The sequence below is a fragment of the Monodon monoceros genome, unplaced genomic scaffold (genome assembly GCF_005190385.1).
Source record: "Monodon monoceros isolate NGI ecotype Baffin Bay Population unplaced genomic scaffold, NGI_Narwhal_1 Super_Scaffold_12, whole genome shotgun sequence".
Taxonomy (NCBI): domain Eukaryota; kingdom Metazoa; phylum Chordata; class Mammalia; order Artiodactyla; family Monodontidae; genus Monodon; species Monodon monoceros.
The window spans coordinates 59,740,183-59,758,972 of NW_021703768.1; the positions used below are offsets into that span (position 1 = coordinate 59,740,183).

Sequence of the window (18,790 nt, forward strand, 5' to 3'; positions counted from 1 at the left end):
ATCTGTAGGAATGAAAAGTGGTACTTCTGAAAGGGCATTTGACAGTAACTATAAAAAAAAATTTTAAATACTACATATGCTTGTTTCAAGAGTGTTTGTAGTAAAACAAATTTAAACATGATCTAAATTTCCAAGAACAGGGAAGAGGCAAATAAATAAGACATGGTACATCCACAATATTCAACAAAATGTAGTAAATGTCCAAGACATATTAAAAGAAAACAAGATGCAGAATGATAGATTTAGTATGATGCTGTCCGTGTAAATGAAAATGAAGGATATAAACAAATAAATGCTTATATAGGCATACATAGTATCTGGAAGGACAGACCAAAAATTTGACTTTCGTTATGTCTTGAGTGCAGGACTAAGAGTAAAGAGAAGCATTTACTTTTTAAACCTCTTCATGCCATGGATTATATTTTTTTACCACGTGTACTTTATTTAAAAACAGAACTTAGGGGGCTTCCCTGGTGGCGCAGTGGTTGAGAGTCCGCCTGCCAATGCAGGGGACACGGGTTCGTGCCCCGGTCTGGGAAGATCCCACATGCCGCGGAGCAGCTGGGCCCGGGAGCCATGGCCGCTGAGCCTGTGCGTCCGGAGCCTGTGCTCCGCAATGGGAGAGGCCACTACAGTGAGAGCCCCGCGTAGCCCAAAAAAAAAAAAAAACAAAAAAAACAGAACTTAAAAAATAAATAACAGTTTAAATACTCCATAAACATTGCTTTTGGTTGATCAACTAACATATATTGAACATCTACTACATGGCAAGTTTTGTAGCAGGGACTGGGTCTTAAGCAAATAACTATTAAACTGTAATAATTGAGAAATTCAACTTTCTACAAACATTTATTAAACATACAAATAGGTGACTTCCCAAAAAGTGACAGAGTACTATTTTTCCTCTTATTAACTTATTCCCAATCCCTTCATGTTAAGAATTATTTCCAGGTAACAAATTCTCCCAGGAAATACTTTGCTCCTTAAAAGTATTTCACTCAATTTATTATCACATTACTAAAGAACATGATTTGAATAAGGAATGACTTGTTAAGCTAAAATAATAGTGAATTTAACAATGAATTAGGTTCTATCAGAAAAGGTGGGCTCAAACATTAGGTTCACCAACAAATAATAAATATGCTAATGAATGGTTACAGTAAAGTCACAACTCTTCAAGTCCAGATTTCCTCATATATGAATACTATCAATTTCATAAGGATGTCACATGCACAAATTCAACCATATTTATTCTTTGCCTTCAGAGATGAATTGATACATATAATAGCCCATATTTAAGAAAAGCAAAATATACCTATTTAACAGAGGTTAGTATTACATTTTAAAAATTTAACTCAAATACATACTCTATTTGTAAACTTCATTCTGAGTTCACTGGATTCAGTTATATTTTGTAATTTCCTTGAAATATGTAACAGTGAACTTATGAATCGACAGAATAGGAACAGAGTTGAAGAAGTTCAGGAATATAAATACTTGTGTTTCTCCATACCACCTGGTTAACTACAGCGAAGACTACCACTCAGATTCTGCTGCTTCATTCATTTTTTTTTTTTTTACCTTCTCTACTACCACTTAGCCCAGTGAGTACTTCCACTAGGTCCCTTCAATGTTTTCAAATTGTCTTGCTTTCCTACTCATTTCTTTGATTATGAACCACAATGAAAAGTTCTATAAGCAAATACAGATAACAAAAATACCAAAATAACAACAACAAAAAATCTACGAAGAACTAACACATTGTTTTTTCCTGAGCAGATGCAATGTAAATATTTATTAAAAGTTTTTCTTTTCCCCAAATAAGCCATGCACTATTACCACAGTCCATAGTTCAAGACAGGATAACTAAATTTAAACTAGCATGGTACTCTAGGAATACTACTAGTTAGGAAACAATAAAGATATAAACTATTTTCAAAGAGTCAAACAAGCACTGTAACTAACAAGCATCCAACAATATGCAAAAGGAGGAAGAAGGGGAAGAACCAAGGGAAGACATTTCAAAATTGTAAAGTACACTACTATCCATGATTCTTTCCTCTAGCATGAATAGTGATCTATCTCAAGAGAAATAAAACCCCAAAATATTAACTATCAATAGATACAATTTCAAAAGTACATTATAACGTACCACATACCAGTCCAAATAAATAGTGAGCCTTTATGTTCAAACTACTTCTTTAAAATTGTCCATAAGAATGGAGAGTAGTAGTTTCATTCTGAACATTTCCAAACAACCCCTCTATAAGTTTTTCCAACTCAATATCCAACTAAGCTTTTATTTTCAAACTCTGAATATATAAGAGGGGCAGAATGTATAAAAAGTGATGGAAAAATACTACATGGTTTTACTTAAATGTGTAACATAAACATATGTAAGTCATATTTACATATCAACACATATCCAAAGTACATCATTTATCTTTATAAGCAATATAAACTCTAACGTAACATGAATTCTCTTTGAATGTATCAGTAAAATCTATGATTGTTTTAACACATCCATTTTTAGATTTTAACTACAATAGCTTCCTTAACTGACCTCCATTTAACTGACCTGCCTTAGACAATACCTTTTTTTTTGCCCTTTATTAAATATGCCTCGACATGCTGACCACTCTCAACTAGTACGCTATTTTTAGTATATTCAGGTACTTCTGGCCCACTAGTTGAGTTACATGTTTAACAAGTCAGTTGGTTGTTCCTAAACCTGTTTATGCCAGTTTACTTGCTGTAGTTCTTACATAACTTAAAACATCATGTAAATCTATGGAATACAAGAGCAAAGAGAGCTGTTTCTATGTAAACTACATCGAATGCAAGCTAAGTAGAATGACTCAACAAAGGTCAGTCATTCTTTTAAAAGGTATTAAATTAAATAAAGGTGAGACATCTGTAAAATATTAGGGAAAAACATTAAAAGTCAAAAAGAGGAACCTATATTTATGGTTTTTCAAAAGTATCTTTAAGTTTTTATTCCACTTTAGAGAATGAAAACTGGAAATTGCAAATCAGGCATTATGGATATAATACTTTACATAAGAACAACTTCTCTCAACTCCATATTCAAAGACATACTGTTAGCTCTACATCAAAAAGTTGGCAAGTGAATTTAGATTTATATATTTTAAGTCAAAAATTTTAAATGTTAAGATATGTATCTTTTTATTTTCCTGCTTTAACTTTTTCAATAACTCACCAAGTAACTGTCCCCATCTATCAGATATGAAGCCATCTAACATCTTTTTTTCTGAAGCCCTTGTTTAATGGCTTGCTGTAACCAACTAGATAAATACTACATGTCTATATAAAATAACAGTATGTAGTAATACACTCTAAAATAATTTTATGGAAAAAAATATTAGACTGCACACTCCACAAGAGCAAGGATCTTAATCTGTTTTGTTCATAGACATATCCCAAGCCCCTAGAATAGGTTCGTGGTGTATAACTTATGCTCAATAAGTATTTGTTGAATGAAGGAGAATAGGAGCTTACCGTGATGACAGCCTTGCTAAGACAGATGGATCCTCTACAGCCATACTCTGTCTCATCTTCAGATTTGTAGTAACTCAGAGTATTATTTTTCAAAACTACCCAACGGTCCTGCCACCCATGAATGTAGTTTGTCCACTGGAGGAGAAAAAGACAAAAAATTACATTTTTAGAAATCCAAACTTTCTGAAACAGCAGTCAATCTAAGTTTAAAACCAAAATGTGAGAAGTCCTAACTTAATTATAAACAGTAAAAAAAAAAAAAAGTGAAAAGTTAAAATTTTCCAGATTGTATATAATTTTCAGTAATTTCTACAAAATTATAAATAAAATATAACATTTTCTTCTAATATTTGAGGAATAAAACTGAAGCACATTTCAGTTAAAAATTCTGCTTTACTCTTTGTGTGCTTTCATCCTCCCCTCCTCACCACCTTCAAAACTCTTAAATTGTTTTGGTCCCTGTCATAATTGACACATTCAATAGAAAAGTAAGTTTGGCTATACAGTCTGTCATTCTCCTACACCAAGTACTGCATGAAGCCTTCTAAATCAACAGAAGTAGAAGTCAATCATGGCCCAAACTCTATTTTTGTTGTAAGTTATTCCTACATGAAAATGTATGATGTTTACGACATTAAAGTAAAAATAGATTAATCTTTAGAAAGTCTACATCAACTTTATTTTTACTTCCACAGAACTCAATATTATAGAATAGTTAATTCATTTTCTAAGTTTCTCTGAAGATCTATTTTTCAAACTCAAGAGTAAAATACAAACATAAAACTGGTTTTCAAAAACATACTTGGATTATCTGTTTCCAGTACCTACAAATGGTTTCTGTGTTGCTAAAGTTTCGCTGCTGCACAGTGAAGATCACAATCAATAAACTTGCAAAGGCAGAAATGTAACCTCTATGGGAATTGTTGATATTGCATATTTTTATGCTCCGGGGTTTTAAGCACAGACAATTCCGAAAACTATCTGCTAACTCAAAAACTATCTGCCAAAAACTAACTCTAAATGGATTGTTAAAAATATACTGCATTGGCTCAGAGGAATCTTTTCTTTACTATTTCCTAATTCCACAGGTTTGAGATGGTTCAGCTCTTATATCTTCTAAACTCCATCATTACAGCCCCTCCCTGAGAGCTGACCCATGCTGTCAAGTTAACTCATTCTTTCCTGAGGGCTCTCTAATCACTATTTCCTCATTTTAACTCCTTGCGATTTACTACCACTTAAGACAGCGACTTGAAATAATGATGGTTACATACAAAACTAAATTTACCTCCACCCATAGGATGCACATCCCCCTCTGTTCCTATTTCCTTGGCTATACTGCTACTGCCACAGTCCTTCAGACTCAAACCTGGCTCAGCGTTCCTGTACTGTATGGACAGAGCAGTGGATACAACATCAGAGAGACTCAACTACTTTTACTAGCTGTGTGAAAAGTTCTGACAAATTATTTAACTTTTCTGAACTTCAGTTTCTTTCCTCAGTCATTTGAATGGGTGAATAAAATCATGAATACACCTACTATATTCCTAGGAGATACTCAATACCTGACTGTTCCTTCTTAATCTTTATAGCCCATTATCAACTCCTATTCATCTTTCCTTCCTATTAAACCCTTAAATCTGACTCCTTTATCTTCAAGTAATCCAATCAAATTATCAGGTTCCTGGATTCCTGAGAAGGCTTAATAACCTTACCTCTGATATCTTCTTTTTATTTCATAACTTACATAATCTTATTTATTAGGCATATTTTGCTTACTTATCTTACATATTAACCTCATTGAGCCTCCAGCTCCAAAACTTATATGAACAACTCCCAACTGCCTGTAATACAAATCGTTTAGACTGGCATACCTTAATCCTACCTCGCTTCCAATTACTGCCCGTCAGAAAGCTACTAACTGTGATTGTGGCCAAGTTACTTACCTGTTTGTTTGTTTGTTTGCTTCTCAAACTCTACCTCTTAAAGTTGTTTAACATTAAGCAAGAATAGACTTAGAACACTGCCAAGCACACAGTATTTTCTCAGTTGGAGGCAGAGCTATGCATAGCTAATGAAGCTTAGAAACCTTCAGGGAAGCTCACAAGAACAGACACCTTCCAAAGTGACAGAAGGGGCCCCAGAAATCATGTGTCCATATTTTCATATTTTTTTCTTACTGAGGACCCAGTAATTACATAAGCTTCAGGATTTACGCAGAAAATGTTAACTCCTATTCACAGCTAAAGGCAGATTTTTGCCTTTTCTCTACCCTCATAACATTCCCTGGCTCTTCCCCATTTAACAGAGACAAGGCAATATGCAGACACTGCAGGAGAAGCAAACATTCCTGCCTCCAATAGTTCAGCAAGCATAAATTCAAGAGGAAAAAAAATACATTTAGAATAAGAGTTAGAAGCAAGTTACTAATAAAATGCTATAGGAATTCAAGGGAAGGAGCTCTGGGATGGTTGGTGAAATAAGAAAAGTCTTTATGAAAAGAATAGTTGAGATGGACTCTACACATGGACAGAATTTCAGCCAACAGTTAGGTATGTGGAAAGGACGTTAAGGTAAAGATAAGATAAAAAGGATGGAGAGAATTCAGAAGGAATTGGATGAGACTGACCAAGGCTTAGTTGCTCTCAAGTCCTACTAAGGCATGAATCTTTCCCCATCCACAATCTATCTTGATATTTGTTATAACCACCTAGAATTATTGTCTATCCAGTATTTTTGGAACTTATGTGCCTAAGAAGCAAGTCTGTAGAAAATATATTTATATAAAAAAAAACCTTTGGGCTGGTGTACAAGTTTACTCCACCACCACCATTCCATTTGGTGGGGGGAGGAGTGGGGGGACAAAACAAATTAGTATTTGGACTTAACTACATTACTAAGCAGAAGGAAAAGAACAGAGGCTGAGTTCTAATTTTGTTTAAAATTACCAGGTGAATACAAAGGCTGAAAATATATATGTACTTTAAATTTAAAAGCATTCATTCAATAAAAAATGTTATTGATTAAAAAGCTTCCAAGAAAACATATGTAACCATAAATTGTTAAATTTCAGGGAAATTTCCTTCATAGCTGTTAACAAGAACACCAAAACTACCTTGATTCTATGTATGCAGCAACAATGAAGTTATTTACGAACCAAAGAAGTGGTCAAATACTACATTTCTATACACTTAGATATCAAGAAGATAGTCTTCCATTTTTTTGTCATAAAGTATACACTTACTACACTGCTCTGCGTAAGTGATACTCAGATACTCATATATAGTACATACTCAGAGCCCTGGTGACTCCACCAATCACTACGATCCTCCTATCCCCCAAAAAGTGATGATCAATAGTTCAAAAGTACGGCTTGTTTTGTAAAATACCTAACACTCCACAATACTAATTTGGAAGTCTGCTTCTCATTTAATGAGAAAAAAGGGGTGAAATTACCTGAATCACTGAGAAGCAAAGAGCCCATTTCATAACAGTTCCAAAGAGAAATGTATACTTATTGCACGTGTTCAATATAGATTCTTAAGTTACACAATACATTTAATCCAAAGAAACCCTAGGGAGCTTCACTTTACTGAAAACTTTTCACTGAAATTCCAATAATGATCACAGTATCAACACACACCATAATTTTTCCGTATGCAAATTAAAGTTAACACTCGCAAGCCTTAGTTCTGACATACTTATGCCTTTCTTAGGTCCTTTCTCAGCCTTCTAAAGACAATATAAAAGCTAGTATGAAACAATTCCACAAACAACGTCCCAATGCTTAGCCAAAGTATGTATACTGGAAGCGGGGTGATTTCTTAATAGCCAGTGGCTGCACATGATCTAGGATCTTATGACCAGCCTGTTGAGAGACTGGACCTTGCTCCCCCTCTCCAAGTTAACTGCTAGCTCCAGCCATTTCTAAAAGTTTAACAGGAAGAGAGAAGGAAGTAAAAAAGATAATGTGGATCTTCTCATAGCAAAAACGTTAAAAAAAAAAAAAAGAAAAAGAAAAAAAACCCCAACAAACCCCAAACTATGTACTACCAAAAGAAAAGATCACCCACCTTCTCTCTTAAAAAGGGCTTCATCCATTTCAATTAATTAGCTTTCAAACTCTACAAATGACTATCTGCTTTGCAAAAATTTTGGAAAAGTGGTTTTAAAAAATTTAGTAAAAGTAAGATGTCTTTTCCTTACTCTGGCCCACTGACTGTAAGAATATTTTACTATTAAATAATGCTCTTCTTCCTGGACTAAAGGTCTGTCTCCATTCTGACAGGTTTCAAGTTACAGTGAATATTTCTTGTACCTATCACCTGACTATTCAATAGCTCTTCTCTGAACTGGGGTAAAGAGTAAGGGGAAAAGTACAAAACTCCTCCTCTCATTGAGATCTTTCACTACATCTAGCCTGGCATAGTTTATCACCTCAGATTTCAGCACCAAGCCGAGTTGCTCCGGCTTCTGTCTCAAAAGCAGGGTCTGCAGAAATCCCTCAACCCTATTCTGCTTGGCATCTCCAGACTAATCTCGTTTGAGAGGTCTGAGGTGCACGGTTCCCATGCCCAGTTCTTCGGGTACCGCTGTTGCCCAACCCAAATTGCTATACCCGAACAGCTGCCGCTCGGGGTCCCAAGTCACGGTGCGCATCCCGCTCCCAAAAAGGATCCGGGGTTGAGACAGGTCTTTCCCGGTCCCAGGCCGCCGAGCCCCAGAGCAGGCGAGGAAGACAGTCCCCTTCTGCCCCCACCCCCACCCAACCCTGGCCCGGGCACTCGTGCCGCAGTACTCGGGCCCACACCCCGGCACATTCCGCAGCCCCCGCCCCGGCAGAGTCTGTGCCTCGCGCCCAGCCCCACCCCATGCCCTCAGCGGCTCGCCTCGCCGCAGGTGAGTCTGGGCAAGGGGTCCTCGGCCCCGCGGGTTGCTCACCTTGCTGAGGACCCCGCAGCGCTCCACAGGCGGCCCGGACTCCGTCTCTGGATCCTCCTCCGAGCCCGACGAGTTCCAGCTCTGGTTATCCGACATGGAGACGCGACAGCCGAGCAGGAGACCGGCCCCCGCTCCCTGAGCTGCGCCGGCGGAGGCGCCCAGTCCCCGGGGTGAAGCGTCGGAGGATGGCGAAGGAAGGAGTGCCCGCTCGGGAGCAGAAGGGAGGTGGAGGCGGGACGAAGTGCGCCCGCCGCGCCGCCGCCGCGCCTGACACCGAGCGGACCGGGGAAGGAGGACGAGTGGCGAAGGAAGCCTGCCCTTCCAGCCGTCAGCCGCCGCCGCCGTCGTCGCCGTCGCCGTGACCCCTGCGCTCTGCCCGGCGCTGCGACCCGAACTCAGCCCCCTCGATGCCAACCTCGGGGTAAACGGAAAGGGGAGGAAGAGGGGAAAAGAAAATCTAGCTGCAGAGACCCAGGTCCACTCACACCTCCGCTACCGCCGCCATCTTCCTGCCTGGCCCACTATTTACCCTCCCCTCCCCTCCCCTCTCCCCTCCCCTTCGTCCTCCCATTCTCCCCCAGCTCCCCGCCCCGTCCTCCTCCCAACGTCTGACGCGACACGCCGAGGCTCGGAGTGCCCTCCCGCAACCTACCTCCTGCCCTCCCGGGTGACGCCGTGTAGAAAAGTAGGAGGAGCGGAGAAAGGAGAAGGAGGGATGGGGACGCCACTGTGCTGCATTCTGGGAAGGACGCTGCTCCGTACGCCGCGCAGCCTCCTGGGAGTTGTAGTCGCGGTCCTGAGGCAACTGGAGAGACAGTCGTGTTGGTAAGTTTTGTCGCCTTGGGGACGAGCAAGGGGCGGGTGGGCTTCGTTTGACAGTTGCGTGACCCGTCCCCTCGGCCGCGCTTCTATCTCAGCCTAATGTGTTTATGACGAACTTATGCCGGGCTTGTGGGCCCGGACGTGAGATAACTCTGCTGAGGATGCCCGGGCTTGCCCTCCATGGCGGCTTCCCGAAAGCCCGGGAGCATCTTGCCGCTTGCCCGGACAGAAGTGTACCGGGCGCTTCCGCTTCAACCGGGGGCCAGGGGTTTGCGACCTCTCTAATAACAAGGGCGTTTCTTTCCGTCAAACCACCTCTGCGAATTTCGAAGGTCTTCCATCTCGCTCTTTAGAAGTTAGACTTCACACGACGTTTCCCTGTTTAGAAGGAAGCATTTAGTCCCTTCTCACCAGAGCAAGAGCTTTTCGTTGTTAGATTTACAGAGTTTTTATGTGGAAAGTAATTTTAAAGATGTCAGAGAATAAATGACTTTGAAGAGTTGTTAAAGTAAAATAAGAATGTGAGATGAGAGCCTGGAGTTTTCTCTTAGTTGTAAATGAGTGTTTTCCTGACACCCAAGTTAACAACAATCTCTACTGACCTGCCTACCTCTGAAACATAGGAGGAGTTGGAATAGAAACTGTCATGTATAACAAAAACCAAAGTGCACTGATCTTATTAAGTAATAAGGGATTAGGCAATAGGAGGCTGGCTTTTCTTTAAGACTAGAATTGAATTAGTGGAAAGACCAATAGAAGATCTAACAAATCTTGTTTAGTCTCTTTGCATACATTATAAGGATAACTTTTATGGGGAGAGCTATAACTTTGTAGCTTCAGTTCTTTCATCCTGTTTGCTACTTCTCCATCTCGTCAATTTCCTAATAATTGCCAACAGTAAAATTACTTATTAAACCTTAGAAAGAATACCTGCTTACTGCAGGTGACAGGAGAATAGAAGTGAAATTTTGAGTCTAGGGGAAAAGGCACAGTGGCCGGAAATAGCTCTGGTAGCCAAAGAGGTCAACTTAACTGGGATCTTCAGGAAAAAAACAGAATGATGGAAAGTGTCTCTGAGAAGTACCTATGAATCTTTCATTTTCCTAGATTTACACTTAAAAATGCTGGATCTGTGGTAAATCAGTTACAAATCATTTTTCCATTATGAAATCAAGTGACAATGCATAGTTGAAAGCCATTCAGATGAATAAAACCTTGAGATAAAGCTTTTGAAAATACTTTGTCAACATGTTAATTAAAACATAATCCAAATTTTGTCATTAAAAAAACCCTCTTAGCATATTTTTCCTCTTTATTGAATTAGTAAATTATACCTTTAGAATATCAAATATTGTAGCAATTAAATTTTGCTTTGCCTTCCGATTACCTAATATAGTTGACATCCTTTTTCTGATTCTTTTGAGCTCTAGGTTTTAAAATGTCATTAATCTCAAGGAAATTATTGTGAATTGTTGAGAACTCCACTTCATAATGCAATTTAGAATCATGGAAGCATAGTATATATTTATTTTTGTTTTATTTTAAAAAGTGTTTTGGCTGCGTTGGGTCTTCGTTTCTGTGAGCAGGCTTTCTCTAGTTGCAGTGAGCGGGGGCTACTCTTCGTTATGGTGCGCGGGCTTATTGTGGTGGCTTCTCTTGTTGCGGAACATGGGCCCTCGAGCGTGCGGGCTTCAGTAGTTGTGGGGCACAGGGTTAGTTGCTCCGCGGCATGTGGGATCTTCCCGGACCAGGGATCGAACCCGTGTCTACTGCACTGGCAGGTGGATTCTTAACCGCTGAGCCACCAGGGAAGTCCCTATATTTATTTTTAAATGGAACTTTCTATTCTATTTTATGCATTTCTTTTTTTAAAAAAACTTTTTTTATTTATTTAATTTTTTGGCTGCATCCGGTCTTAGTTGCGCCACACAGGCTCTTCATTGTGGCGCACGGACTCAATAGTTGCGGCACAAGGGGTTAGTTGCCCTGTGGCATGTGGGATCTTAGTTCCCTGACCAGGGATCGAACCCACATCCCCTGCATTGGAAGGTGGATTCTTAACCACTGGACCACCAGGGAAATCCCTTATGCATTTCTAAGTTGTGTGGCTGTAACCACCAACACTAATATGACTACAGTACCCACTTAATCAGTAGGAAATTGTTTCATTGTATTTAAAATTAATATGAGAGAAATTGTCTTTTAAAAAATGTTTTTGTGGGACTTCCCTGGCAGTCCAGCGGTTAAGACTCCGCGCTTCCACTGAAGGGGGCATGGTTTCGATCCCTGGGGTGGGGGGGAACTAAGATCCTGCATGCCCCATGGCATGGCCTAAATAAATAAATAAAAGCTATTGCCACATTGTCTCTCTATACTTACAAGACTATTTAAAAATGTTTTTAAGTACAGAAGGATTTTTGTATATTGTTCAGAATACCACATTAGAGGTTGGGATTCACTTCATTTTTGCTAATGGCAAGAAATTGCAATACAGTAGTAAAATACATGAGCTTTCTCTTTATGGTGAGAGTGACAGCTTCTCAGTTTTCTCGCTAACTTAGAACCTTCCCCAACCTTCCTGTAAATATTCCATATTTTCTCTTTTAGTAGTTTTTTTTTAACTCTTAAAACTTGAATCCACCTGGGATTTATTTTTGCGTATGGAATAAGGTAGGAATTGTTTTTTAAGGACAGCCACTTGGCCCAACATTTTATTTAACAGCCTATTCTTATGCTTATATTTATATCACAAAATCTACATATATCTAGGTCTGTTTCTGGACTCCATTCTTTTTCATTGATCTACTTGTCTATACCTGTGTTAATACCATACTGTTTTAATTATTTAACTTTATACTATTTTCGTATATAATACCAAAACTCTCCTGATGTTCTTTTTCATTTGGATATTTTTGTATATCTTCTCTTCCAGATGAATTTTAGAACACCTTGTCAAATTACATGAAACACTCTGTTGGAATTTGGATTAAGAATGCACTTATTTTATGAAGAAAATGACATCTTTACAGTATTAACTCTTAGCCTCCGTCAGGCACTTTACATATCTGATCTAACTTATTCCCTATAAACCACATAAGGTGAGCATTGTTGGGCTCATTTCAAGGATAATGAAACTGAAGCTCAGTGCTGCTAAGTAACTTATCCAGTGTCAAATAGGTACTAAGTGTTGGACTTAGGATTTGAACACAGATCTGATTTTAAAGATCATATTCTTTTCTTTGCTTCGGAATACCTCTAAAAGTGGGAAGAATTGTGTAAATAAATAGCATATCCTGTAGATGAGTATATCAGAGCAACTATGCTCTTAATTCAGCTAATGATTTTGCACATTTCATTTACCCACTGCTTACATCTATGCTGTCTTATTTAACCCCAATGAAGAATTTATTATTGCTATCCTATTTCTATTATTATTTCTATTTCTAATATTTCACATGAAGAAACTGAACCCAGAGAAGTTAAGTAACTTTCCAAAGGTCATACAGCAGTAAAGAGCATAGTTGCGGTTTGAGCCCAACTATCCTGATTGCAGCGTTCATTCTCATCCCACTAGAGTTCTTCAGTTCCTCTTCTTTCTCCCCATCTTCCACTTCACCTCATTCTCCCACCTTTTTTCTCCACAAAACACCAATCCCAAAGCCTTCATCCCTACCTCACTCTCTCACTGCAATGACACAGAAGCCAAAAACCCAGAGGTGCTGGAAGTGAGAATCTTGCAATTTTACTGATCAACAGGTAGAGGCATGGAAGGGAATATCCAGTCGTGCCTCCCCCCACTCCCACCCCGGCTGCGATGCACGGATTGTCGGATCCTAGTTCCCTGACCAGAGATGGAATCTGGGTCCTTAGCAGTGAAAGCGTGGAGTCCTAACCACTGGACCACCAGGGAATTCCCGGGAATATTTCTTCTTGATGCTAGAACTGTAGTAGGAGAGGATGTCCCAAGTTGAAATTGAAGACATTGTCTAATGTTTTTAAATGATGCTATAAAAAGCCTTCGTTAGTATCTTAGCCTGCCATAACAAAATACCACAGTCTGGGTGGCTGTGGTCCCTCTTCCTCTTCTAATAAGAACACTAGCCCTATTGGATTAGGGCCCTACCATTATGGCCACACTTAACCTTAAATATCTCCTTATAGGCCCTGTCTCCATATATAGTCCCATTGGGAGTTAGGTCCTCAAAATATGAATTTGAGGGGAACACAATTTAGTCCATAACAGAGCTTATAGGTTCTGTATTCTCACAGTATTTATTATGGTAAAGATGCATTTGGAGTTAAATAGTCCTTTTTAGCTAACCTGGGAATTTAACTGTTCTTTGTAATCTTTATAATACTGTTTCCAACTGAAACATAACTAGTTAAAAACTGGGGATTTACATAAGAAACTTGATTTTGAAAACTTAGAGATACTAATCTATGAAATAGAGGTAATGATCTATGAGTAGCAACAGTCTAAAAACTAAAGTACAAGTGAACAAAATACAGCATATGAATAAAACAACTGATTTTTTTTGCCCTATTTTAATGTCTTGAATAATAATCTGGGTGGTGAAATTATGGACCACTTGAATTTTTCTCTTTGTACCATTTTGTATGAAAAAAATATATCATGTGAGTATGTTTGTGCATGTGTATATGTATCACTTTTGTGAGAAGAAATGGTAATTATAAATGATATAAATTAAAGATTAATCTCTTTACACACAGTGTTCTAAATTAATTTTCAACTTAGAGTTGTTAATGTCCCTGTTTTTCCATACATTTTCCTCTTTACCATCAAGAGAATTGATGATTACAGGATTTCTTAAAAAGGCCCCATCATTGTCTTCAGAGTTATTTTCCCCAAGCTGCTGACCCCTATCCTTCACATTTTGATACATACGTAATGACAGTTATGTCACAACTGCTGTCTCACTGACAAGGATTATATGAAGCATCCCGATTTTTTAAATGAAAAAATGTGTGTTCTTGAAGCAGTGAAATATGGTACAGTCGGCCTTCCCTATCTATGGGTTCCACATACTCGGATTCAACCAACCTTAGGTCAAAAATATCCAGAAAAAAAAAAAATTCTAGAAAGCTCCAAAAAGCAAAAGTTGAATTTCCTGCCCACCAGCAACTATTTACACAGCATTTACATTGTATTAGGTGTTATAAGTAGCCTAGAGATGATTTAAAGTATACAGGAGGCTATGCATAAGTTATAGGCAAATACTGCACTATTTTACATAGAGGTCCTGAGTATTCATGGATTTTGGTATCCGCAGGGGGTCCTGTAACCAATCCCTTGTGGATACTGAGGGAGGACTGTACTTGGTTTTTTAAGCATTCCCCCTTCTTTTTTCCCCCCTAAGAGCACTATTTGTAATTTTTAGAATATAAACATATAGAGACAGTCCCCTACTTAAAATGATTCAATTTAGTATTTTTCGACTTTATGATGGTGCAAAAGCAACACACATTCAGTAGAAACCATACTTTGAATTTTGAAATTTGATCTTTTCTCAGGCTAGCAACATGTGACATGATAGTCTCTTGTGATGCTGGGCAGTGGAAGCAAGCCACATGATCATGAGGGCTTAACAACCATTCTGTACCCATACACTTTTCGCTTTCAGTACAGTACTCAGTAAATTACATGTTCTGCTTTTCGCTTTCAGTACAGTACTCAGTAAATTGCATGAGCTATTTAACATTTTATTATAAAATAGGGTTTGTATTGGATAATTTTGCCCAACTATAGGCTATTTTAAGTGTTCTGAGTACATTTAAGGTGGGCTAGGCTAAGCTATGATGTTCAGTAGATGTATTAAATACTTTTCCTACCTAAAGGTATTTTCAGCTTATGATGGGTTTATTGGGACATAACCCCATCATAAGTCAAGGAAGGTCTGTGTGTGTGTGATGGGGGGGACACTCTACCATTGTACAAATTGCATTTTTAATTTAACAGTATATTGTGAACATCTATTTCGTAGCGTTTTTTTTTTTGTCGTTGTTGTTGCGGTACGCGGGCCTCTCACTGTTGTGGCCTCTCCCGTCGCGGAGCACAGGCTCCGGACGCGCAGGCTCAGCGGCCATGGCTCACGGGCCCAGCCGCTCCGCGGCATGTGGGATCTTCCCGGACCCGGGGCACGAACCCGTGTCCCCTGCATCGGCAGGCGGACTCTCAACCACTGCGCCACCAGGGAAGCCCCGTAGCATTTGTTTTAATGACTGCATAGAATTCCTTTTTTGATGGGCAATCAACATTTTTCATGTTTTGCTATTACAAAAACGCTATAAAGAAACACTAGTTTAACTTTATTTTTGTGCACTTGTCTAGCTCTTTTTGGGGGGTAAATTCCCAATAGTGGGCTGCTCAAACAGAGAATATTTTACAGTGGGAGACTATCAAATTGTCCTCGAAAAAGTTTGCATTAGTTTACGCTGCCCAGTAGTGTGTCTGAGTCCTTCCTCCCCGCCCTCCCACCACCCCGCCCTGCCCCAATACTTGAAGACAAAGGATGGTGGTAGGATAGCATTTGAGCAAGTTATTGGAAGGAGATAATGGTAGGAGGTTACAATTTCAGAATAAACCACATTGGAATACTTTTATCGGTGTTTATTTTGGTTGACCAGTTGGATATTATACTATTATTGATCTTACCAAGGCTCTTTGACTAAAGGAATCAGAAATATGTTTGGGGTAGCTCAAATAAGAGAATGTTATTGTAGAGATCTCTGAATCCTCAGCTGGGCCTCGTACACGTATTTCAATACTTGGAAAACGAGGATTTGGTGTTTTTCTATTCATCTCTGGGGCTTCATGATATCTTTCATCTCTGTGTTCTTGTGTTCTCAATCTCAGTTTATTTGTCTCTTCAAATTTCATCTTGCATGTTGTCCAACTTGTTTTAACCACCTGTCAGTTTCAGGGCTCTCTCAATGCCTCTTAGTTCAGACTCTTAAAAGAAATAGGCAGTTGGCCAGCCAGTGCTCTACTCAGCTCTTCCCAAAAGTGTGGAATGCAAGTCTACTTCTTCTGTGGTTTGTTGGGAGTGGGAGGCCAACTGGAAACAATAGGCATATCTAGTATATATAATCGGCATTATATTCTAACTGTAGTGGTAAGAAAAGGGGCATTCTGAGGAGAAAGAATTATTTAACATATGTGAAAATCTCATTGTCAAGCACCACACAGATATTAATTCTTTTCAAAGGCATAAGCACATACTAGCACATGATAAATGGTTAATATGTGCAGTATTAGACTGCATATATTATTTTGTTCCACTAAAACATGAGTTTAAAATTTTTTATCCACTTTTTTTCTAATTTTAGTCCCCAGAGTAGTGCTCAGCACATAGAAGGCAGTCAATATAATTAATATATTTTACCTTATCTTTCAGTTAATAGTTTAATTCAACAGGCATCTAATATGCAGGATATTATGCTGACTACTGTGGGTAGTTTTTGTTGTTGTTGTTATAAATTTATTTATTTTATTTATTTTTGGCTGCGTTGGGTCTTTGTTGCTGCACGTGGGCTTTCTCTAGTTGCGTCGAGCAGGGGCTACTCTTCGTTGCGGTGCACAGGCTTCTCATTGCGGTGGCTTCTTTTGTTGCGGAGCACGCGCTCTAGGTGCGTGGGCTTCAGTGGTTGTGGCTCGCGGGATCTAGAGCGCAGGCTCAGTAGCTGTGGCGCACGGGCTTAGTTGCTCCGCGGCATGTGGGATCTTCCTGGACCAGGGCTCTAACGCGTGTCCCCTGCATTGGCAGGTGGATTCTTAACCACTGTGCCACCAGGGAAGCCCTGTGGGTAGTTTTAAAATAGTGACAGATAAAAAAAAGAACGAGGGTTGTGGGGGTCTGCATTCAAGGAGATTAGAACAGAAAACAAGATAAGAAAGGTATACATGTAACTATAGTATTTTGTAAGTTAAAAGCAGGTAACTTTTACTCCTACCACCTGACAGTGATAAATCCTGTTCTCTAATCGTGTTATCTAATCCTACTTCTACTGGATCTCTGTAGGCCACCTGCTCCAGGTCTTTTTAGTGAAGACAATGGTTATTTGGAATTTTAAAGAAAAAGGGATTGTCCTCATTTGCTGATCTCTTTCCACCAAGTTATCATGTAAACTGTTTAATGAGCCTTGTCACATTAGAAATATTATAAATTGGTAGATCTTTTTATGGCTTATAACTCTGTGTGTGACATTCAGCATGTCCCCTAAATGAAGTTCAGAAGTTTAAAAGATTTAAGAGCTCCTCTGCAAGCCTTTTTCCAGTTTAGCCTGTACTACTTGCCCTTTTGAATGCTTTTTTTTTTCCTTTTCCTGTTTTGACTATTAATCAATCATATTAGCCTGTTAGGCTTAGTGTTCCTGTCAGGCCTATTAAAGAATCGTGTAGTTTCTGCCACTATGGTGATTCTCCCTCAGTTCAGAGTGAGCAAGCAGACAGTCCCTGGGTGAATCCTAGGGCTTCATCCTTAATAACCATATGGCTTTGGTTGTGTATTAAATAAATGCTAAGTTAATAAATGGCATTAGTATAACCAGTCTTTTTATTACTATGTATATCCCAATTGTTGTGGTGTTATATGCATTTGTAAAATGATATTTACATAAGTATATCAAAGTGGATATTCATTTATGTAAAATGTGAATGCGTCTATGTCCATTTCTGATGATGTAAGCACCAGCTTCAGAAATATTAGGGGCTACAAGAAACTTGCATGTATTCATCTTTTATGACATTATACAGAATTCTTTTGTGATATCTTTGTGAGTGTATTCAAATAAGGAGGTCGTATACAGACCTGTAAAGTGAATGTAGGAATATTGAGGGCATTGCTCCCCTATGTGTCTTAAACTTTTGAGTTGGTGCAAAAAAATGATTGCATTTTACCTGTCAATAGTCAACATCTGGCCTGCCTATCTCCCAAATTAGTGATTTTCTCTTAGACTTAGATCTTTACAGGTATATTCATATCCAGTGTAAGTAACCCAAGTGTACCAGTCTATGAATTAACTTAATTAAAGGATCTGTCAAGTTTTTTAAATAGTTGAACAGATTTTCTGGTTGCTGAGAAAAATACCAAAAGCCGATCATACAATCTAGTTGAGTAAAAGGAGCCTTGTAGTTAATCTGACCAGTTTATGTGCATTCTTTATGTATGAATGGTCCCCACAGCCAGACAGCTGCAGAATTTCTCTCCTTCCTATATATGCTGGTACTGTTTTTTTTCCCTCATTCCTCCCCTTCCCCTGCATTACTGTTGTTTATATGTGTTGTGCATTACTATTGTCTGTTACTATTTTTCTTCCTTTTCTGTTCTTCCTCTACTGTAGCAGTCATTGGCAGTAGTGATGGGAAAAGCAGAGGAGGGAGTAGGTGAGAAATAGTGAGAAGCTGGAAGAAGTAAAAGCTGTAATAGAACCTTCATAACATGCTTTCCATCCTGTTGTAATTGACTTATAGGAATAGTGAAAATTATGT

At 38.9% G+C, this 18,790-nt stretch overlaps 2 protein-coding genes across 4 annotated transcripts in view; one reads left to right on the plus strand and one right to left on the minus strand.

Moving 5' to 3' along the window:
• Window positions 1-9,198, minus strand: part of COL4A3BP (collagen type IV alpha 3 binding protein) — a 126,803-nt gene extending 117,605 nt beyond the window's left edge. Inside the window, exons 1-3 of one of the 2 annotated variants that reach the window (XM_029216340.1) lie at window positions 9,113-9,198; window positions 8,461-8,863; window positions 3,520-3,654 (exon numbers count right to left, since the gene is read on the minus strand). In XM_029216340.1, coding sequence (XP_029072173.1) covers window positions 3,520-3,654; window positions 8,461-8,863; window positions 9,113-9,198 — 624 coding nt within the window. Of the gene's footprint in view, window positions 1-3,519; window positions 3,655-8,460; window positions 8,988-9,112 lie in introns of those variants that run through there. The other variant, XM_029216339.1, reaches the window with a different exon arrangement.
• POLK (DNA polymerase kappa) overlaps window positions 9,141-18,790 on the plus strand; it is a 71,683-nt gene continuing 62,033 nt past the window's right edge. For both annotated transcript variants that reach the window (XM_029216338.1, XM_029216335.1), the window contains exon 1: window positions 9,141-9,285. The gene's annotated coding sequence lies outside the window, so the exon portion shown is untranslated. The remainder of the gene's footprint in view (window positions 9,286-18,790) is intronic.